Consider the following 23,748-nt stretch of genomic DNA (forward strand, 5'->3'; position numbering starts at 1 on the left):
GACCAGCAATGAGTAAGGATTCAATAGGTTGGCAGAACAGTGCCATCAAATAAGTAATTCTTATTTAAGAGGAAACTTATATTAAGAAAGCTGTTTTTTATTTAGATTGACTAAGATTTTTTCCCTCTCAATGCTTAAGTGAGTAATGAGGAAAACATAGGAGATTCCATTAAAAACGTAATTAAAGAAGTTAGTAGGTGTAGATTGAGCTTTTCGTTCCTCTCTGAAACCTCGGGCACAGACAGTGAACTCTCCTAGGCCTTAATGAATGGTATAAACTAATGTAGGGAAACCAAAGTCCGAGGCTGCGAAACAGCGTTCAGGCTTTAAGAAACGTGAGGGAAATAAATTTAGTGCACGCGGCTGACTCCGATCGGCCTCGCAGCGACTGCACCGCTGCGTCACCAGCAGCCCAGGTACTGAGATGCTGCATTTGGGCCAGCGCGTTAAGACCAACACGGAGGAAGGCGGGAGGAGGGGGCGGCGACGGGGGACGGGGCTCCCGGACGGCGGCGCGGAAGATGGCGCCCGCGGCGGGGCCGCCCCGCGCCGCCGGTCGCGCCTGTGACGCCAGCGGCGCGCGCCAGGTGTTCGGAGTTGGCGCGAAGCGGGGCGGGGGGGCGGGCGCGATGGAGCCGGCGGCCTCCCGCTAACGAGCGACATAAACCGCCGCCAGCAGCATGGTGAGCGCCCCCACCGCCACCGGTACCGCCGCCCGCGCCGCGGGCCCGTCGGGGCGCGGGGGAGCCGTGCTGGGGAGCGCTGCGCAATCTCCCGCCGGGAGGGCCGGGTCGGGCCGGGGCGGCGCGCGGCAGCGGCCGTTGGGACCGTTGGGGCGCTGTGCACGCCAGGCCACGCCGGGCCCCCGCTCAGGGCCGCGCCGGGATGGGGGTGCTTGTGGGCCCGCTCGTCCCGCTCCCCGCCGCTGCCCTCGGGCCCGGCCCGGCTCCGCCGCGCCGCGGGCGCCCGTGCGGGGCCCTCCTGTTACGCGGCGGGGAAGCGCCGCGGCCCCCTGCAGCCCCCTCCTCCCGGCGGGCTGATGGTGAAACACGGTGCACAGCGCGGGGTGCCTGGTGTGGGGGGCTCCCCCGTGCCGGCCCCTGTGGGCAGGGGGGCCAGTTGGCCTCCCTTGGCTAAACGCAGCCCCGATTCGTGCCAGCCCCTGTAGCTGTGCGGGGTATGCGGGGGCTCTCCTGCGCTCAGATGGGCAGGGTTTGCAGAAGGAGCAGCCAAGGACCAAGAGCATGGTCCTCGAGGGGACACAAGTATAAATAATGAAGGAGACCCCCTCCCCATGTGGGATGCAAATACATTGTAAATATACCTGTGTGTGCTCTCCAGTTCACTGCTCACCTACGTGGCTGTTACAGGACTGAATTCTGTCCTGACTGGTTACATTTGCTTCTGCTTAGGTGGGATCTGTGTGCAGCAGTGTTACCTCTTTAACTAAGCACCCTTCTACTCCAGTTTCTTTCAGCTCTGGTTTTGAAATCCTTCCACTTTACCTAGAATTGGCCATCTTCATACCCTACACCAGACAGCAGTGATGGGCAGTACCACCTGAGTCTTTCACAGAGTGGTGCAGAGAGATCTGCCTGCACTACAAATCTGGACACTCTTAAACCATGCTCTTTTGATAATCTGTTAGCAGGGTTGATGGCCAAGATCTACGTAGGAAGGCAAGAAAGATTTGCTTCCTCCTTTCCCACCTTCCTGGGATAAAAGCTGTCTTCCTCCCTGTCATCTCCTTCTGAGATGCGCACATCCCACAAAGTCGGGCACTTTCCTAGAAGGGAGGAAGACAACCGTCATTGTGGGGAGGGGAAGGAAGGATGAGTTTGCTCAGGCTGTCCCTTTTCCAGGCCTGAAGAGGCAGTGCACCCATTGCTGCTGCAGGTGTGGACAGGGATGCAAAATGTAGTGGGAGTAACTGTGCCCTGTGCCTTGACCACACAAACATACTGGCATTTAATGTGCACATGTAAACACATTTTTCATGTAGGGCCAAATGAGAGTAGACCCTGTCTGCTCCATCCTGCAGGATTTCCTCAGTTCTTCTGAACTGCGCTGTGTTAGAAAGGATTTACTTTTATCCAGATTAGTTAGGTTGTGGTACCATGCAAAGAGCTTTACCCCTACAACTGAGGGAATGAATGGTGGTAGGGGCTGCTTGAGCTGCCTCTGCTGCTGTGAGGAACATTCATATGGCCATAACTGTAGTATGATTTGGCATCACTTAGAACTGTGATATTGTTCTAAAATATACTCTATAGGCTGTGCCTGTGAAGCTTGTGCTTAAATTAATATAAGTATCCATGCTGATATTACTGATTTAACTGAAGCGGTATTTAAAATTTGATTTCAGTTAGTGTAATTTTGGGGAATGCCAAGGCTGATGTGCAAAACTCGCACTGAAAAAGTCAGGCTTGTAAATGAGCGCAAATTACTTATTTGATTCAAAGCTCACATGCACACATGTTGGAGTACCTAAATTAAATTGCATTACTTTCATTGCAGTCATTGAGCTAGGCTGAGGAAATTCAATTTTCTACCTCACAGTTTAGTTTTGAGATGCAAACTTAGTTCTAACAACATTATTCTGGAAAATAGTGTGCTTGACTTGACCCGAGTCAAGTAAACAAGTTAACCAGACTGCACGTGTGGCTCACAGTGCAGTGCTGTGCGTACAGTGTATGGTCTTACAGGGCTGAGGCACCACCCAGGCTTTGGAACAGCTTTGTACTGAAATTCTCTTTTTCTGGGGTCTTTCATTTAGGATGCTTTTAAAACACAGGAAGAAAAATGTGACAAAAGTTGTGAGTAACCAGTACTTGCACTAACAAATTGGTTTAAGTTTCAATCAGCCTCATTCCTCCCTAGTCAAACTGACTGAAATCTTTCAATAGAAGACTTGCAGCCTGGCATGATTAATTTCTACTGTCTGCTGTTCCTGCACAGGACCGTGCGAAAGCCGGCAGGAACTGGGCCCCTGAGCCGTTAGGGAGGTGACGCCGTTCCACGAGACAGCTCAGCAGGAAGCAGCACACCTGGCTGCAGCGTCTCAGGGCAACCCCGCTATGCACCAGCTCCTCTGCAAACGTGGCGAGGCTGCTCAGAAATACTGGGCCTTGTCTGGGACCGGGGTTAGATCTCCACAAAATGTAGCAGTCCAGGTGTGGATCAAAATCCTGCTCAGCAACCTCAGTTTGAAAGATTAAACTGATCCCTTAATAGGGATCCTAGGCAAAGAGATCACCCGGGACAGGCATCCCAGTGAATATATTTTCAGCATACACAAGACTGATGAGTCTTGTGGTTTCTGGGGAAACATCCCTTTGGGAACTTCTCAGTCACATTGGTGTAAGCCTCCTCTCAACTGAGTGCATCCAGATAAAAATAAACATACACAGTTTATTTCCACAGTTGTGCAATGAGTTAATTATTTTCCTGAGGTATCTAAAAAGTAGAACCAAAAAAATCTGGCTTTTATGCATCTCTGATAAAACCTTCGTAGAAAGGTAACTTCTCCTCAGAAGAGTAGGATGGCCAAAGAAGATCACAGGTTATATAACACTGAAGATTGAATAAGATTATATGTAGTTACCAAATTTCCTTTGTTGCCCAGGGCTATGTATTCAAGTCACCACAAAATTAAAATTTACTACCCAAATACAAACCTTTAGTCAAAAAACTCCAGGTGGCTGATGTGATATTCTATTTACACTATTTTTTTCTGAGAAACTCCTTTACACAATCAGGTGGCAATAAAAAAAGCAAAAAAAAAAAAAAGCTGCCATTTCTTGAGGATTGAAGTGCATCTTGCAGCAAGAGAATAGCTGTGTTGAAATATGGAAGTGTTTTTATAATGTTTAGTGTATCACCACAATATTTTCACAGAAAAAAAACAGTATTTTTGTGGATGGTGCTTTCCTATGCTTTCAATACAAGATGCTGCTTTGAGTTAAAGAGAAAAAAAATTCTTGTTTGACCTGTTAAAATAATGATCTCCTGTCTGCATTATCAAAGATACTAGAAGCTGTTATTAGTTTATTTTAGATGTTTGACTGATTTGAATGAAGGAAAGTACAAAAGGTAATAGCTTGTTAAGGTGACCATCGTTCAATACTTTTTTTTAAATCATGCAACAACAAATTAGTTGTTCTTTACGTGGTATTCATTTTGTGGATTACTGTGGTTTTTGAAGAGCTGATTTGATATCTCCTGAGAACCAACGAGCCAAAAAAATGTAATTTACCTATTGTATTCTGGGCCTTATTTGTTCAGGGACATTGGTTAAAATAGTGGAAGAATCTGGAGCATGCAGATTAGTTTCATATATTTTCTTAAGTCCTCATTTCATAAGCAGGATATAATTATTTCCTTATATCAGTGTATAAGAAATAAGATTATTGCATTCGATGTTTGTAGAGGAGCTCACTTGCTGTCGTATGTGTTCACTAGTCAGCCATTTCTAGTTAAAATCCTGCAATTAATACAGAGCTGCTGTTGATTTAAAATTAGTTGTTCCTGAAACATTTTCAACTTAACTTAATCATTGGAGAAGGTTTTCACTCTACTGTTATCTGTTTGCAGACTCGATATTGTTATATGCAGCTGGAGCTAAGAGGAAACAACAGTTCTGAATCTAGAAAATTGCTATAAGCTCAATATAGTGAATAAATTACAAATCCCCCATATTTTGTGCATGCTTACAAGTAATGTCTTCTAGTGGTCTTTGCCCTGTAGGGCTCTGATAATCCAAATATTGGGGATCTGGTAAGAGAAAGGAGTCTGAGATATTTTTCACTGATGACATTTTTATAAAATAGTAACCTCAGTTGCGGCACCCTGTAATGCTCCAAAACTAACCAGCTGAACACAGTGACGAGGAAGGGGACGGGTGTCACCTGGGCACCCTAAACCCTAGAGCCCTGCCTTTAGCTGCTATATAGCTATCCCGGGAGCACTTTCCTTCCTTAGAAATGGCTGCTGCCCCTCGAGGTGGTGCTACTGAACAGGTATAGGTTTTGTCAAGTTGCTTTTTAAAACTTTTTTTTTTTTTTTTTGCTGAGTTGTATATTTGTTTACATATCAAAAATGCCTTGTTTCTATTGGAGCTTCAGGGGGTAGGTTTTTTTTTTCCATATATAGAAAGCTTTTCTCTTCCCTTATTGTTCTATCATAAGGTAATGAAATAACCTTATAAGTTATAAAATAGACCTTCTGCAGTTTTCTGTGTTAGATTCTTAATGTAACTTTTCTTTTTGCTTAAATATTAATCTGTTTCATAGTGAGATAATATTTACTGCCCTAAATTTGTAGGGAGATGAAGGATGGTGAATGTGCTATTTCTTGACAGCTTTCTAGCTCTTCTTAGTGCTGGAATAATAGTGCTAGAATAATAATATATATTATTATTAAATTTGATGCTATTTGATACCAAAGTTGGTCATTTTTAACTCTAAGAGTGTTTTGGTCTGGGTTTGTGAAATAAGAGAATCCTAATTGTATATGTTTTAAGTTGCTCTATTTTATTGCTGATAGAAGTTTGTTTTGAAGTGTGTATTATTAAAGATGCCTGACCAAGGGGAGAAATAAACTTTTTAATGACTCAAAGACACACCTACATTTAACTTGCTGGTCTTTGCTCTCTAGCCTGTAAGTAAAATGTCCAGATCAATAAATACTGTAACACAAGAGTTGTTGAAGAACTAAGTTGCTGTGTTAAGTGTAATGCTGTTGTGTATTGTGCAAATTCTAAAAGCTATGTATAAATATATAACTCTTATATATATGTAAAAATTTCTATTTTCTCATTTAATAGGATATCCGGAAATTCTTTGGGGTTGTACCTCCTGGAAAAAGACAAGAATGTGAGAATGTGAAAAAGAATGAAAAAATAAAAAATGGGGAAGGGACCTCAGGTGGGAAGAAAAGAGGAAAGGAGGCTAAGGTTAGTTCTGCTTTGTTTTCTTCTTTGTAAAGTGCTTGATTACTCTGATGTATAATTGTACCTGTGGCATTTTTTTTTTAAGTCTTAATTCTTTCTAGATAGTCAAGAAATGAAATAGATGTCAGTTCTTTTTTTAAAGACATAGGAGGAAACTGCCTGTTATAATCCTTATTATATTTAATAATATTCATATAAATATATGATTAATATTGACTTATAGCAGCAACACTCTGTAGGTGGTAAAGTGACAAGTTTTTGAAATATCAGGTTGTAGGGCAAAGGGCGATAGATAAAAGTTAAGTATTCAAGTGCTAATGTTATTATAGCTTTGCTTGCATATATCCATATTTTTTTAAAGAGGGGTGCTTATGCATAGTTAATGTGCTCATATAATGATGACACATTTGGTGAGATAAAACAGTGTGATATAGAAGCCCTCTGACCAGCTAGTACTTGGACAGTATTTTACTATTGACTATTACTTTGAATTATGTTGGGTTATGGCAGGTACAGCTGAGCCATTATCCAGAATGGAACCTGAAGTATACTAGTTGAGCTCCTTGCAAGTGATGTACTGGCCTGTACCCCTGTTACTTTTGTTGGGACTGTGCTATTTCTTTTTTAGATTGTAATTTTGAAGTTCTTGAAAGTTTGTCTGGTTAGTTTAATTGACATTAAAACTCAAATATTTATTCTTAATAGTATAATCTACTGTTTACTTGAAGCATATTTAATTTTACTACTATGTTTTCTTTCTTGTTTTCTTCCTCCTCCCTGGTGAGGTGGTGGTTAACCCAAAGGTGGTGGTTTTGTGTGTTTATTTGTTGAACTAACAGACTGTTACTGTTAGGTGAATTCATCCAGTGAAGAAGATTCCAAACGAAAGCCAACGAACAGGAAAAAACGAATAATATACGATTCAGGTAATGAATCTTGCTTTGTACCTTCTGAAAAAAAAATCAAGGTTGATCAGCTAAAAGCTGTATCTGGAAGTTGGGCTCTATGTCTTTTATTTTTTCTTTTTTTCTTTTTTTCTTTTTTTTTAACATAATTCTCAATAAATTCAAACAAAACAAAAATTTTTATGTGCATCTGTGCTAGTGGAGAGAGGTATCTTTGCATGCACTGTTTATGGAGATTTTTATTCACAGTAATTATCAAATACTATTAGCTATCCAATAATAATGAAGTGCAATATGTGCCATGAATATAGTATAGTGTGAAATACTACTTATTAAGACCTCTTTCACTGTCTCTTTTTAATCAGTCAATCTGATGCTAAATCTAGGTTTTATTATTTGTTATCTTGCACAGAAATTATTGGGAGCTTTAAGTTTCCCCTTTTATTAGAGAAAATAACATGCTACACTGAGCTGTATAGTATAATTTCACATTTATTTAAACTCCATATACAGGAAATGGAGGCAATTTTTATAGAATAATGTGTATTTCCATAGTTATCTTTCCATTTTGAAACACTACATCCCATATTTCTAGATCTTTTTACATGTTAAATTCACTATGTTGAATGTACAGAATATCATTTATAGTATTTTGTCCCATTCAAAAAATATTCTTTATAATGTAATAATAATAAAACCGCTTTTCAAGCACTGTATCTTAAAAAAAAAAACTTGCCTGTCAAGTTTATAACATAATAGCCAAGAAAGTTCAAACTAGGAATTCCAAACTTAAAAATTAATCTCTCTTTGGTTGGATTCTGAATCTTGCAGAGCTGTTGTGAAACTGCAGAAAAGGTTGCAGGAATTCCTGCAATTCTTGAGTCTTGCTGAATTCTTGATTCCTGCTTTGGCCTGATTTTTTTTTCTTTTTTTTTTTTTAATACTGTTAAATAATAGACAGTTGCTTTTTTTAGAAAAACACTGACATTGGACCAGATACTTGTGTCAATATGCTTGGGAAAAATGTGTTCAGAATTTGGAAAAGTGGTCTCATAAACATTGTCCCATTTAACTGCAGGGAGTATTTCTGCATTAGGGTTTGGAATAAAAAAGTAAAATATAATTCAACTTTAGGGAAATAGTGCTAAATTTTTCAAGATGGAAAAGCTTCCCATGGACTGAAATACATGAGTGTGTTGGTATGAACTTGTAATTATTAGGGCTTTTTTGTTTTAAGCAAAGAAAAAATACAGATACATCAGTATATGCCACAGAAAAAGGCTCTAAAACATAGCCATCTGTTATCACATGCTAGTTCTCTCGGCTTCTTCAGTTTGTCCTGTTTATTCATTTGGATAATGGTATGTGTAATCTTCAATCCTGTAGTTTTGTCTTTTTATAAGTTCTGGGATATGGAAAAGGGTGATGAGGGTGGTGTGCCCTTTATGGTGCAACCTCAGTGATCTGTTTTAGCTTGTTAATAGTTTCTGGGTCAGTGTATTGACCAGCATATTATCATGCCGTGTAAACATAAAAGTAAAGTTCAGGCTAATTAATGCATGTTAAAATTGGCCTTTTTTTTTTTTTTTTTTTTTTTTTTTTTTTTTTTTCTCTGGCAGTTGCACCCATATTCTCAGACAGGTTTCTGATCAGATATAGAAAGTATTTCCTGTTATTTATACAAAAAGTCTAGTCTGAGTTCTGGACAAATTTTTATTTAATTCTGTACATGGTAGCATAAATGTTGACTGGGTTTTTAACTTGCTGGGAAAAGATGAAAATATATTCTGACCTTCTGCATATTTTTTTTTCTCAATCAGTTGGATGTTTACTAATACATGTTAACTGATATTATTTGATCTATTACTTAAAGTCTCTGTATATGTGGAGAAAATCTCTATTTATGCTGTGGTCAAAATACAGATTCAGAAGAGGAGGTGCAGTCAGTGAAAAAGTCCAAGAAGTCACCTGAGAAAAAAGCAGCTACTTCAAAACTTGGTAAAGTTCTAAAGCAGGATCCTGTTGTTTATGTTTCAGAGACAGGTAATGGGAGAAATGAGTCATTGTATATTCAGCTATGATGAGATAGATAATGTGAGGTGGGATGGATGGTTTAACTTTGTACTCTTAAATGTAAGTCCCAATTTTGAGGAAGGAGAACTATGTCCTCCTTAAATCAGCCAACCAAAACCACAAGAGATGTTTAACCTCCAATATTGCCAAATCAGGAGCAAGGTAAAACAGAGGTGATGTTGGGATGTGGCTTAGGTTGGCTAAATTGTCCATATGCTTTCGTGAACTACTTTTTTTTTTTTTTTTTTTTTTTTTTGCTTAAAAGTATTTCATAGGTTTGGTGGGTGGAGTTCAGTAAGGGAAGTCTTTTCACTTAAACTGTTCCCTTGCACTTTTTCTGAATGAACATTGATCATGACAAGTCTGAAAACCTGTTTCTACCCCAACTCCCTTTGTGTATGACTCTCCATTTCTTTAATCTCTGACTGATATGTGAAAGTTGGTAGAGGCAGAAATTTGTGTTTAGGTCTTTACTTTCCTGCTAGTAAATTCCAGAACTTAATTCCTCCAGGTCTGTTATCCTTCTAGTAATTAAAAAGGGAGGGGGCGGGGGGTGAATCATAGCAGTCATTTGTATATAGCATGCCAACTTCTCAGTCTTGGCTCGCAGCTTCCTGAATTCTTAGGGTGTTGTTTTGCTTTTAGGGAATGATCAAATATGATCAGTGCATTCTGTTCTCTTCAAGTTTTTCAGAGTCTTCCAAAATGATTTCTTGGGGGATGCACTTTAAACTGTTGAATTTTGAGTAAAATTTTGTTTAGAATTAAACCCCTCTTTTGAAGCTGTCTACTTAAATTTGTCATTATTTGTCCCGTTGAATTGTACTTGTAGCTTGAGGTAAGATTGTGGTTTTAGTTTATTAGTCTGATTTTAAAGGTCTTGTGTTTGAATTTGCAATGGTTGTGGTCCTTTTTGCCACTTTGTGTTGCTTTGCGTGTGATATCTTTGAGCTTTGCTCCTTAGAGAGGAGAGTCTTGTTTGACCATAGACTTACAGAGCAGACACTCATCGGCTATAAACCTGCTGTTAATGAAAGTATCATCCTGCAAAATTCTCAATAAACAGGTTTCCTCCCAGCTCCCAAACAAAATAAAAACAATGCCAATAGTAGCATTAGCTACTATACGAACAAATAGTAGCATTAGCTACTATTGGTTGACAGGTAAACATAACCTTGTGTTGACTTCTGTCCTTGAAGAAAAAAATCACGTATTCGTCGGGCATCGTTAGAGATACGCTGCCAGCATAGGGGCAAAATACATTTTATAGAATTCATAAGACCAAAGTATCTACAGAGGAAAACTGACAGAGCTTCTAGTATTTAGCTTAGAATTTCAGTACTAATTGAAGGTGAATTTTGTGTGTTTACTATATGCTTTGTTGGCATATGAGAACACTTGGCCACGTGTGTGAGTGCATTTGTTTTTTTGAGGTGGTTGTGATGCTGAAATTCATACAAGTGTGCTCACAACATCATGCTATGCTTTTGCTAGTTAAAAAGGAATAGGAGAACAATTAACATGAGGTCTGTTAGTGGCACATTAGTTACATGTATGTTACAATTCTGATAGTTCTGTGATGCATCTTTAAGTTTTAGATTTGCATTTTGAAAGTGTGAACATATGCTGTGCCTGGGTGTAGTATTGGAGGGTCTTCTAAGAGCATTATTAAACATATAGATAATATTGCCTCCTTAATCTTGCTCTTAATGTTCATAACGGCAGCACACAGTCCCTTTCTGTATCCTTTCAGGAGTATGATTCAGCTGGCTATTTGTTCTTTCCCTCCATGCTATTCATCTTCCTGGCTCTTTGTAGAATCACTGTTTCTAATATGGTTTGTGTACATCTTGTTCCAGAGGTGTGACCTGGCACTAGCTGTATTAAGTCACATACTCAACTGAGCCCAGTTTACCAAACTGTCAAAACCACTTCTTCTTCCCATCTTTTACTCAATTTTTTTCTCCTTGACAATTTTTACCAGCGCTGTTTTCTTCCCTAATCAGTTATAAATGGTGTTTAATAGCATCAACCCCTTGAGTTGGTAAATGATTTGATTCCTGGCTAAGAAACAAAACACTTCAGTTTATTATGCAATTGAAGGCGGTGTAGTCAAGCTGTTCTGCATATGATACCATGGGAACACTGGTCAAGGTCATTAGTGAAGTCCCTGAAAGCCACAGCTCAAGGTTACTGTTATCTAAAGAGTCTTGGGTACACGGTTGACTTTTACTGTGTGACTAAAACAATGTCTTTACAACCTTGAGAGTTTACACTTTAATTTGGTTTGTATTTAATCTATGCATAAACTATTTCTTCAGCATAATGGCGCTGGGGAAGTTTTTGTCTCAGTAGGTACACTTTTTTTACTGACACAGCTATTACCTTGAGATATGCACACATTTACATGAGAGAGTGTGTGTGTATATACATACATGTGTATATTTTAATTTGTAGGTGTTTGTCCTTTACTTGTTTTTAATGTTACATAGTTGAAGTCTTAAGTCAAGAACAGTCTGTTAGACTTGTTTCAAACTTAGAACCCCCTTTTGGGGGGCTTTGCAGCAATGTTTTTGAAACAGCATTTTTGCATTTCTTTGAATATCAGTTGCCTCTACCTGTTTCTGAATCTCACCTGAAACTTTCTTTTTTGTTGCTTGAGTTTCTTTCTGCTCTTCTGTATAACTTTGCTTTAGATGCAGTCTTCTTGAAAGAGTCATAGGAATTATCTTAGTTTTTATAAGGGTTGATTTAGGATAATATTGTCTTGCTTTCTGTTTTTTTTTTCTGGCTTGTGAAGTTAAGTTCTTTAGCAAGGTATTTCTTACAGAATCATATTGATGACTGGAATTCAGTTTAAATGAATGCTTAATTTATTGATAGCCAAAAGTAAAGCATAATTATTCTAGCGAATAATAGGGGAGAAAGTCTCCTGCTTTCTAATCATGTAGTAATTGGAGGGGGGGGTGGAATCCAAGTGTTTGTTGTATTTGTTAAAATAACACTTTGACCGATTAATGAAGTCTGGAGCCTCAAGCTTTGCTTGCAGAAGATGAGCTGCTGTTGTGAAGCATTGAACCTGCTCTGGTTTCATCACAGCTCGTTAGTAGGCATAGGATATGTGGTGACTTTTAGTGAGTACCTCACTATTCACATAAAGCAGGCAGTGGTAGTTCTGTGTTTGCAGCAGTTCACTTGATAGTTTGGGTATGGCAAAGTATAGCTTGAAAAAGAGAAGTCTTGTTGTAGTGGAAGATCTTATGGAGCTGGGAAAAGACAGCAGTGCTGTGTCTTACTGGGAATTTTTATTTATTTATTTTGAAAGAGTTTAGAAGATAGGACAAGAAGAGACTAGCTTGTGAATGTGCTTGCTAAATATAAAGTGCTTTTTTTTTTAATAACTCAATGGAAAGGTAAATGCTGGTACTGGTGGCCCATTAAAAGCCCCAAAATAGAATTGCTAGGCAGAATGAGCAGAGAGTGACCTTGAATGAGCATGTCTTGGACATAACAACAACTTGTCACTCTATTTCCTGAGCAATATCAGCATTGTACATACTTATGAAAACTGCTGCACATATGGAAAATGAATGGATATGGTAAACGGCTCTTAATGTTGCAGCTTTCCTCCACAGTGTTTTTATAAAAAAGTGAGTTGAGAATATGCAGTTGAAGAATATTAGTCAAAATGTTCACTTGGGGATGGAGAGCAGAAGTCCTGGCATAGGTATCTTATGGAGAAGTGGGAACCAGTGTCACAGTGGACAAGGCATTTAGAAATAAGTCCAACCAAAATTAAATTTGGAGCAGGTGTCTCTATGCTTTCAATATTTTGTGCCTCATTTCTCCTTGAATAACTTAGCAATATCAGCAGGACAGTATAAGGGTCCTGTAATAATCAGTGTGCTGTTGTACTCGAGCTTGAGGTGGTAAAAGGAGAGTTGTAAAGAAGTTTTACATTTATGGATAATATCAGGTTCCTTTTATCTTGACTTGCCGTTTTAAACAGGGAGTAACTGGAAACTGGCGTTGTGGATGAAGCCAAATGTGACCTTAGAGGTGACCTTGGCCCTCGCCAAGAGCCACTGGGGAGCCTTGTTCTTGTCCCCGTGGCTCTATTGTGACAGCAGTGTTGGGAAGCAAGTGTGGTAACTTTGAATAAAAAGTGAATCCAGTTTATCCATCAAAAGACAGAATGATTTACCACAGACAGGATTTCTTTGCCTGAACTTTAAATGTGTCAGGAAATAAAATCCTAGAGGAAAGTTGTTACAGAGCTTGAATAGGAAAGTGCTAATGAATCCAGGAGTTTTTAATGACTGGCACTGTGTTATTGCCCTTATTTTCACAAGTAACCACTGTTACATAATGAGATATTTTAACATAGTTTTTATTAATTTTTGGAGCAATTTTTAAAAATGTTAACTAGAAACTAACTAGCTTTAACCAGCACTTTGCTTTTTTGACTAGAATTATTCTAGTTCACTTTTTTGCTATTGTAGAGCCTCTCCCTTTATTTTTTTTTTTCAATACATGCACAAATAACCTTAGTTTTGAAATACCATAAACTTGCAGCATACTGCATGATTAAGTCATTTGTATTACAGAAATGATAAAATTGCTAGCAAAAACCTTCTGACCTTTTCTGACTGTAATTCTGAACTTGTGTAGGAGGGTAGCGGAGTGCTGAGTGAAGCATAGCACTTGGTGAAAATACTCTTTTTTTTTTTTCTTGTTTGTAAGTCTAAGTGCAATCATTTAGCTGTCTACTTATTTAACAGATTAAGTGTTGTGGCTTAGGTCTAACAGAGCGCTTCATTAACTGGTTGTGTAATGTGTTTGTTTATTTTTACAGAGCAAAATAAAATACCTGTTGGCCCCCTCCTCCCCCTGCATGTTCCCAAACCAAAATGGACCTATTATATACTAATTCAAGGCGTAAAGGTGGACGCCCTGGCAGGCTTCTCCGTTCTGATGGAAATGGAGCGCAGGGCTCGGAGCGGCTCAGGAGGATGAGCTTCCCGTACTGCTGCTGGAGAAGGCTTGCTTAGGTTTCTTTTTATATATGTATAACTCTAGGCAAGAAAACCAGAATGTTATGTTTCATAGCATAGTGAGGATGGTAGTGAGGATTCAGATCTACTTTTTGAAATAGTAAAGTTGTTATGCTAAAATAATGATGTTGGTTCAAGTGAATATAATTAAAACTCTCAGTAATCAACTGGAAAGAGTTAATGGATTGATGACTTCTAAATTGCAGGGTCACATGCACTGGTTTCTATGGCTTCTAAGTATGAAGATTTAATTTAAAAGGTTACTTAAAGGTTATTAAAAGGTTTTTGCAGATGAAATTCAATTTTTTGATTATAATATTAAGCCTCCTGATATATTTTAATATTAACGAAATGTCCTTCTAAAGCTATTTTAAAAATAAATGCAGATATTTGTCTATAAGAATACTACGGAGGCTATGAAAGGCTGTGCTCTTTCAGTGTGTAGTGCACTGAAGTGCATGTTTGCCGTTAGACACGCAGCTTATTCCATTAATGTGTTCAGGTCACGTCTGAGTACTTAAGAAGCAGCTTTGGCGTTCTTCTAGCTACACCCGCGTGTGCGAAGCCATCGGGATTGAACCTTTTCTGCTACCCTGAAAAATGTGGCAGGGAACTCTTTGAAATTGTCCTTTATTATTGGAAAAGACATATAGATATAAAGTGTTTTTGTAGTAAAACTAGATTTTTTTTTTGTGAGCCTTTTATGTTTTTTATGACGGTGTGGAACCTTGATGCTTCAATACAGGCAGAATGCTAACAGTTGTGGTTTAAAGTGCATGTTTGTAGTGCTTGTACAATCAATTAGCTTGTTGAGAAATGGTGTGGAAAATCTAAATGACTTTAAAAACAGTTTTTGAAACTTAGTTTGCAGCTGCTGTGATCTTAGATGAGGAGGATGGATGGAAAAGTCGTGTTCTCTGGTCCCACAGAGCATCTGAGCTCTTCTTGTCTTTGGAGAGTTAGGGTGGCTGTGCTTTAATAGACTTGCTGGCTTTTTATTTTATTTTTTGTAGATTGTTGGCCCTTACTCTTCTTTTTGCTTTAAGCACAAGGTGAATGCAAAACTTGAGTCTTGACAGTGTTATCAGGACTGTATTAAGTACTGACCAATGCATATTTAAAATAATCATAGCCTGATATAGTGGCTCCTCTTCCTACATGCACCATTTTCTCCACCGTAACCTTCAGTTTGGGCAGTGGTGCCCAGTGCCTTAGATTGCAAGTCCTTTGGACAGGACCTGCCTTAGGTACTGGCACAGATAATGCTGCCATTAAGAATGCCCCAGTATATGTTCATTTTATGCAAGTAATGTAGGTCTAATAACTTTTAAGACAGGATATAGTCCTTTTGCTCCATTTAGAAGTCCTTGTGTAGTAGTCCATTAGTATTTAGTAATTTAGCATGCTTGTGCTATATTAATTAACTGCTTATTTGTAATCTGTAGATGCCCTGATTATATTTGGAATCAGGTAGTTTTAAAACATCCTAGTAAAAGTTTTTTCTCTACATTAAAATATTTTGCCTCCTTAACAGAAGAGGAACTAGGAATTTGTATCCTGTACTGATGAGAAATTTGACAGTACAGCAAAGTCGAGTGAAGATGAATAAAATGCATGGCCCTAAAGGCCACCTGATGGAGTGTTCTGTGTCCTTTGTCACTACTATCCCCTCCTGCAACAGGCTGCTGCCTTTTCAGACCTAGCGAAGGCACTTGTTAATGTGAGCATTTTAAATGCTTTGTATTTAAAAAAAAAATGCTTAAAATGACCTAAATAACTTTAATCGGACAGGCTTAAGGAACAGCTGCACGTACTGTTCTTCAGTTAGCAGTAGGAAGGGGTGGGCTAGGGAGGAGGAGGAAGAGCAATAGCAGACAGTTACAGGTGGGCTGTGGGTATGTGTTCACCGGCCTCATCATGCTGCTGCCAGAACAGCCCGTGAAAGCACCTCTGGCTTTGTTTGATGCTGTTGAATAGTTGTTTAAAAGAACTAGTACTTTAGAGTTGTTGTTTGTTGCTATGGAAATCTGGTCTTGGACACTGCCTGGCATCCTGGGGCCCTCCTCCATGTGCAGTGTGTGCAGTCAACAGTGATCCTGTGGTGTCATGCTTGTGTGCTGCATTAATCACAGGGTTACCTCTCCGTGCCACTTCTGCTTCATTTCTGGAAAGCTAGAGCACATGGTATGGAAATGTGACTTGTCTTCGTAAGTCTCCACAGAGCTAATTCTGAACAAGCAAACTTTGTGTTGTAGGTGCTTGTTTGTTATATAGTGTGTGACGTACATGGTTGTAAATGGGGAAGAATATTCTCAGAGTGGTATCATTCTGTTATATACGCATTTTCTCAGAGTAAAAGTCACCTATTAAAAAGTCAGAAATCAATTTTACTGTTACCTTTTTGAGGTCTCTATCCCTGTACCCTGTACAAGATTATCTCAATCGTTCGCCTAGCAGTTGCTGTATAATACTTGGGCCATACAAACTGCAGAATTAATCTGCAGTTGGATATTTTCATAAGCTAAAATCTGATTTAAAAAAAAGACTTTCTTTTTTGCCTTTTTTTTTTTCATGCAGTTAGTTGTCTTGCCTGAATGAGTGGGAACTTCTGCCTCATTGTTGAACAGGCCAAAGGTGATCTACAGGTTGTATATTGAGAAACATCCACCAGCGGTAGTAGATAACTTTGAAAATATTAAGATTTTTAATCCTCATTTTTACAAAGAAATGGAAATGTATAACTGAATGACCACCTTGCTTGTTCATCCTTGTGTTTTGTTCTGAGAAAGAAATACTAACTTTTTACTAAAATAAAACAAAAAAACCCAAACCTCACTTTTTTTATGTACTTTGAAGTAATGGAAGAGCTTGGATATCAGGATTTTGCTGATGTGTTGGTGGATTTCATTAACCTGAGATGAAACTATCCTGAGCATGTCTGCTAATTCACCTCTTGAAAATTTTGAAGTCATTTACTCAATAGAATCAATTTTCTCGTTTCTGAATGATGAGCTTCATGTTCTAATCCTGTCTTTTCATTTCATATTTGCATGTATAGATGGCTGCTCATCAGTGCTGGAAGTCCCTTTTTCCGCAAGCCCCAGCTTGCACTCAGTAACTGTTTCTAATCCTGCTATTTCTAGGAAGGACATGATTAAAGCTGAGCTCTAATTATCAGTGATGCTTAGTACTTGCATCATAACGGACTCAAATCCCCATCCTTTTTAATTAAAATCTTAATTATATTTATTTGACATCTCTTAGGGGTGGAGGGAAAGGGGAAGCAATATCCTGTTTTTTGTTGTTGTTTAAATGGTTGTGAGTGAGGAAGAAATCAATATTGCATGCAGATCTTCTGATGATAGCAGGGAAGAGTGAAGACTCGCTTCAAGCCTTTAGGTTAAGGGGGAGGACAGCTTCTGTACCTCTCCTTTCTAAAACAAATTAATATAATTATATCTGTATTAACTATTGATTTTAGTAATAGGTACATTTTACTCCCACAAATGCATCTTTTTAAGTTGAAAAATTATAAGAAGCTATTTATTTATTATTATTTTTTAAACAAAGCTTGTAGGTAAACAATCTCCTATTCAGGCCTCCAACTATTGTAAATTGGGAGCCTAAAGCATCCAGTGTCCAAATCTCTCAGATACATAATAGTTAAATTGAGCTAAACTGCAGTATGAGTTTTACCAGTGCCTGAGGAAAATACATTATTGTGTTGAGAATAATAAAGGTTTTATCTTCTGGGTAAGGTGCCCTGCTGTCACGTGAGGGGACCTGGGCTTGAATTTTCCCTTTCATATATTGCTTTGTCAACTGAATTGACTAAAATGCCGTTTTCTGGTAGATATATATATTTTTTTTGTCTTTGGGCATTGTTTTGTTAACTGCTGAACCAATTTCCTCCTTTACAGCTACACAGTTTTCCCTTCCTCTGAACCTTCTCATGCAGGAACAGTCAGGATCCTCTTTTTCATTTGTTACATGCTGCTTCAACTGCAGACCCTGCCAGCTGATACCTTAAAACAGTGTTGTTACTACCATACAGTTAAAAAAGATGAAACAAAAAATAAACTGTCTAGTGTAGATCAAAAACTACAGATTTAACAAATATGTAAGATAATCTAAACTTAGGGAAATAAGAACACAGAAATTTTTGTATAAACAAAAATCTATGATACCCTGACTCCCATGTTCACTCGTTTATGATGTGTTGAGGAGAGCGATTGAAACCTTCCTGTTTTTAAGAAAAGCAAAAGCAAACTTCAGTTAGAGGTCTGCAGATGAGATCTAGTCTGCCAGGTCTGTGCCTGTCAGTCCTGTACTTTTCTTTTTGTATTTTCTGCTCATTTGGGGGCTCTTTGCTGGTTGTCTTGTTGGCCTTTGATGCTTTGTGAAGTCTTATAACTGGAAGAAACTACTTTTGTCGTTAATCAAAGTTGGTCCAATAATGATTTGTCTTCTGGGCCCTCATTTGGCAATGATACCTGTAGCTTTTTGTGTCTTCCTTCCACTGTGCACTTCCCTTTTGTCGACCTTCCGTAGTCTGTAAGCTAATTCTTACTGATTCTGTGCATCTCTCTATTTATTTATTTTTAATGCTGGCCTCTGGTTTCTGTGAAATGTCTGTTTCTTTGTCAGAGATAGTTGTGACCACCCTGGAAGGCGAGTGTGTAAGTGCAGAGGCTTTAGAATGGCTTGTAGAAATTTAAAAGGGATAAAGGGACAAAGTCAAAATGGAGTTAAACTAATCATTTAAACTAATTATTTTTGAGGTGTGAGTACTACTCTACAAATAATTGGTTCTATCTTGCAATCCTATTCAAAAGCTACCATGTGGCTTTTTGGTAGATACAAACTTCTAGTCATTTTTACTGATGAATATGAAGGACATGCTAGAGTATATAACTCCAGGAAGTATAGATTAGCTGTGCATTTAAAGAACGCTAGAAAGTAATAATGTGGCTTTGTATTTCACTGTGAAGTGGTTTTTCTATATAAAGAGCTCTGCTATTCAATTTGGTGTTGCTTTAGTTAAGGAAAGGAGTCAAATTTTGGTGACCTAGATTTTTCTGTGCATGGGGTTTTTTTTCCTGTTTGTTTTCGTTTTTTTGGGGTTTTTCTCTAAGTGAAAGGTAAAATATGAGTACAAGTAACTGAATTATTTGTCTCTCTATTTCAGCACTCAGTTTAGTCAAATTTGGGCTGTGTTATTGAAAATGCTAAATACTCTGTCATGCAACTGTGCCTTTGCCCATAGAGCTCTTGAATATCTGTAATATTTGTTAAGAGTGTGAGCTAACAAAATTATCCAGTAGTTCTGTGGACAGTTACATTATCGTAACTCACTTGAGTTCCTTGTACCAAGAGTAATAAAGTACTCTCCATGTTTTAGATGAAGATGATGACTTTGTTAACAAGAGAATTTCTCTGAAACCTAAGGAGAATGGGACATCAGCAGTCGGTTGCCCAGGAACAACTGTAGTGAAAAAGGAAGATGTAAAACTACGAGCTAAAAACAAACCCCTCTCGCCAGTGAAGCTGACCCCCACCTCAGCACTCGATTTCTTTGGGACAAGTAGCATCCAGCGATCGGAGAGGAAACTGGTAGCAAGTAAGAGGAAAGAAGTGAGTGTTGATTATGTTTGTTTTGGTTGTTTTTCTGTTTCCTAGCAGAGCTAAATAGCCAGTTTAATGACTATAAGAAGCTACTCGATGCTAGTTTTTAATAGTCACTCAAGTGTAAGTTCCATTTTGATGGCATGTACAGGCATATCAGTTCCTCAAATACAGTTATAAAGTAGAACTTTCCTCTGTGAAAAGATGAGCACAAAATTGACCATAGTATTCACTTTCCAGGTAACTTTAAAAAAAAAATGCTAAGGGTTTTTCTAAGAAAAACAAATGGGTGGGATAACTTACTATGGGTCTGTGGGAGGTGTTCTCCAAAATGTTATGGCACATATATTTATTGAGTGCCAAAGCCCCAAGTAAAACATAGAGGATATTCAGAAACAAGTTGTGTAATTTTTGCCTTCTCTTCAGGTTAGCCTGATGTGGTGACTTCAAAGATGTTCAGCATTGTTGGAAAAAGTTATTTAAATGCTGCTTTGTTTTGAATAGTATTGTCTCTTTAACTCCTATTAACCAGGGCTTTACTGAGGTTAGAAAGTTAGGAATACAAAGTTGCATGTCTCATTCTCAGCCCTTTGGGAGGGTTAGCCCATCTAATATGTATGCAATATGAATCTTTATAAGTTATTATAACTGATAAAATGTTGGGAAATTAAACTGTTGAATTTTCACATATAGCCCTCAAAAAGCAGAGACTGCACATTGGACGATGAGGCCATTGCCAGGCAACTGCAGCTTGATGAGGATTCAGAGGTAAAAGTTCGTGTGTGTTCTATGTGAAGAGCAGTTTTGTTCTGCTATTGTTCCTCTCTAAAAAGTGAAGATGGACTTGTGTGTCGTCTTGAAATTGGCCATTTGCTTCTTGTAGTGTTTGTGTAGGGTTGCTTTTTTTTTTTTTTTTTTTTTTTTTAAATATGTGTTCTCTTTCTTTGATGTTCAAGACCAAAAACTCTTTAGATGAGTTTTTTGTTGTCAAGCTTGAGCCTAAAAGACCATGTTTTTCTCTTCACAGCTGGAGAGACAGCTGCATGAAGATGAAGAATTTGCCAGAACTTTGGCCATGTTGGATGAAACACCACAGAAGAAGAAGGTTGAATTCTTTTTAGTTCTTTTAGTTTTAGCTTTTTAGTGGTAGCAGTGTTCTTTTTTTAGGCACTTAAGCTTTGTTTTGAGGCTTTCAGGCACAAATGCCTTTAAGAACAGCAAGGAGGTGTTTGTATGTGAAGAACCTGGTCATACATTTTCCTGTGAATTTTCCTTGTTTAGTAAATCAGCTGACTGACATAATTTTGTATCTTCGTGCTGTTTCCCTTGAAACTTAATTCCAATTGTTTTTAATTTAACCTATTATCCTTGGAAAAGACCTTCAAGATCAAGTCCAACTGTAAACCCATCACCACCATATAGTGGATATATCAAAACTGTCTTTTTTCCTATGCAGCGGTTATGTTTATGGTTGAGAATAGAACCTGCTCATCTATCTGCTAGCCTTTGGTAGAGGTTATATGTGGTAGGGATCAGCTTTTTACAGGAACCTGATGTGCATGTACTTCCCTGTCTGACCTTGGCATTGTTTGTTGATTTAGCCTCGGAAAGATTCAGAAGAGCAAACAGTTGTGAGCACTAAGAGCAGTCCTAATGTGACAGAAAGATACAAACGTTCACCAAAAGGTAGACCACTGAATATAGAAAATAATTCACCAATCTATAATACTATGATATATTCTTATACATGCATTTCTCCTTCCCCTGCTTTCCTAGTGAAAGCAGCCAACTCAACAGATGAAGCAAAGAACTATACTGTAAATACTACATCTGAAAACTCAAAAGGGTCTCGTTTGCTCCTCCAGTCATCTGATGGTGGAATAGCAAGAGAGCTGGTAGATAAGACCTTGCCTTTGAAACCGAGCTCTAAGCTTGTGGCCCTGAAACAAAAAGATGAGAGCACCGAGAAGGAGAGAGGTGCTCCAAGTGTGTTATCGAAAGGAAAAAATGCTTCGGTGAAAGAAGAGAAGAGAACACCAAAGAAGCAGAAAACTTCTCCCCAAAAGCCTGAGGTAGGCACTGTCAGAAAATTTAGTTCGCTGTTGGGAAAACAGCATGTATGTTGGCTCTTGTTTCTGTGCACTTTAGCAGTTTAGTAAAAAGCTCAAAACATACTTTGTATTTTTAGAATTAAAAATATTCAAGATTACTTAATAAAACCTATCTATCTTGACAGCCTTGATGGTCAAACATCAGGCAATATCTGGTGTGTTTGGCTAATGTCTTCTTGCATTTGGAGAAGAGGCGTCTGACTTGTGGGGTGGTGGGTTTTTGTGTGTGGTTGAAGATCTCCAAAGAGGAAGGAAAAAAAAAAAAAACTCATTAGGAAAATGTTATTTTTAAAAAGTAGTTTACGTGTGAGTGTAGGTCTTAACTACCGCTGATCATCATTGGAATAAAAGAAGGTATAAATTTAAAGCAAAGGTTTTTGAATTAAATGAATATGCACTTGTGGAGCTAATGGATCCATAGAAAATCAGGAATAAATTTGGGTACATATTTTTTAAAATTACATTTGGAATCTGTGCTTGCGTCTGAGTATTTCATTGTTTATCTCTCTCTCTCTCTCTCTCTCTTTCTCTTTCTCCTGCCAAAGTCTATAAGTCCTGAGGACTCTGAAAAGAAACGAATAAATTATCAGGCCTACAGGAGCTTCCTAAATCGCGAGGGTCCGAAAGCTCTGGGCTCAAAAGAGATACCTAAGGTAAGTTTGGCTACAGCAGAATTTCTGCATGTTTGTGTTGTGGACTCCCATGTGACTTTCAAGTGATCTGCAAGTGACAAGCATCAATAAATATAAATATTTTGAAACTTTTTTTTCCAAGTAGGAAATGCATATTGGAAAAAGCTAAACTGCTTTTTGTAATGCAAAGCAGTGCCTACCTGTAATGATTTACTCAGATGAAGTGATGATGAAAAATTGTTGCAAGCTTTAAAAACTTGAAGGTTTCTGTCACACATCTGATTGACAGCTATGGCTGAAGCACACAGTGTTTACACTAATACCAGTGTTATCTATATGTCCTATTAGCTAATCAAATGTCTAAAGCTGTGGTAGCTATCCATTTTAATAAAGTTTTTTTTTTGTTGTTTGTTTTTTTCCTCCAGCTTCTAAAACTAATTGTGTAGTATAGATTCATTTTATATTTCATAGAGTACTTGACACGGTTGTGTTTAAAAGGTTTTGTTTATAGTGAAAAGTGGAATACTTGGCAGAGTTGCACCCATTAATGGCATTCTGTGCAACGTTGATCCTCAGGGAGCTGAGAACTGCCTGGAAGGCCTGACGTTCGTCATTACCGGGGTTCTGGAGTCCATTGAAAGAGACGAGGCCAAGTCTCTGATTGAGCGTTACGGAGGGAAGGTGACTGGCAACGTCAGCAAGAAGACCAACTACCTGGTAATGGGGCGAGACTGTGGCCAGGCTAAACGTGAAAAGGTAAGTGCTGCTGTGCCTGAGCCAAGCAGTGTGAGTTGTTCCCCTCTTAACTTCTCTCTCTCTTTTTTTTTTTTTTTTTTTTTTTTTTTTCCTCCTTGTATATGCTGCTAGTTTAGCAGATGTTTGGCCCGAAGTTTTGCTGCGTGGTGTGTATTTTCTGTATATAACTTTGGGACTGTCCAGCAGCAGTTTTATGCCCAGTGCGTTTGGTATGGGCAGCCGTTACTGCTAGAGGCAAACGGTGCTGTGCAGCGCGACGTGTGTCGGGGCTGTGCTGAGGGGAAGGGGAGCTGAGCTTTAGTGCCTGCAGCTTAAGGCAGGTGCTACTGTAAAAGGTCAAGTTCTAACTGCAGGATAGTACTGGATCTCTGATTTTCCAGTGTAGAGGTGTGTGTGTGTTTTCTGTCCTTAGCCCATGTGCAGTGGGTGATCAAGTTCCTAGCATGTTGTATTAATAAGTGCTTAAAATAAGACTTTTGCTGTGATATGATCATGCTTGGGGCATCTTTTTCAGCAGGGAACTTCTTTACCTTCTTCAAACTACACTTGTTATTTAAATTTGTAAGTTATAAATCATGTTTTTATAGAATATGAAAATAAAACAAAGCACTGTAATTCAGTGATGTAAATTCGTGTGTTGTT

General features: G+C 38.6%; 1 protein-coding gene across 1 annotated transcript in view; it reads left to right on the forward strand.

Moving 5' to 3' along the window:
- The first annotated feature begins 544 nt into the window (after positions 1-544).
- Positions 545-23,748, forward strand: part of RFC1 (replication factor C subunit 1) — a 32,485-nt gene continuing 9,281 nt past the window's right edge. Inside the window, exons 1-11 of the mRNA XM_088524777.1 lie at positions 545-683; positions 5,825-5,953; positions 6,804-6,876; positions 8,779-8,898; positions 19,384-19,616; positions 20,301-20,375; positions 20,635-20,712; positions 21,209-21,293; positions 21,384-21,679; positions 22,264-22,371; positions 22,927-23,106. Of these exons, the coding sequence (XP_088380903.1) occupies positions 681-683; positions 5,825-5,953; positions 6,804-6,876; positions 8,779-8,898; positions 19,384-19,616; positions 20,301-20,375; positions 20,635-20,712; positions 21,209-21,293; positions 21,384-21,679; positions 22,264-22,371; positions 22,927-23,106 (1,380 nt within the window). The 5' untranslated portion in view covers positions 545-680. The remainder of the gene's footprint in view (positions 684-5,824; positions 5,954-6,803; positions 6,877-8,778; positions 8,899-19,383; positions 19,617-20,300; positions 20,376-20,634; positions 20,713-21,208; positions 21,294-21,383; positions 21,680-22,263; positions 22,372-22,926; positions 23,107-23,748) is intronic.

Source organism: Tinamus guttatus, unplaced genomic scaffold (assembly GCF_059628265.1).
Source record: "Tinamus guttatus ecotype Peru unplaced genomic scaffold, ASM5962826v1 Tinamus_guttatus_pri_ptg000213l, whole genome shotgun sequence".
Classification (NCBI taxonomy): domain Eukaryota; kingdom Metazoa; phylum Chordata; class Aves; order Tinamiformes; family Tinamidae; genus Tinamus; species Tinamus guttatus.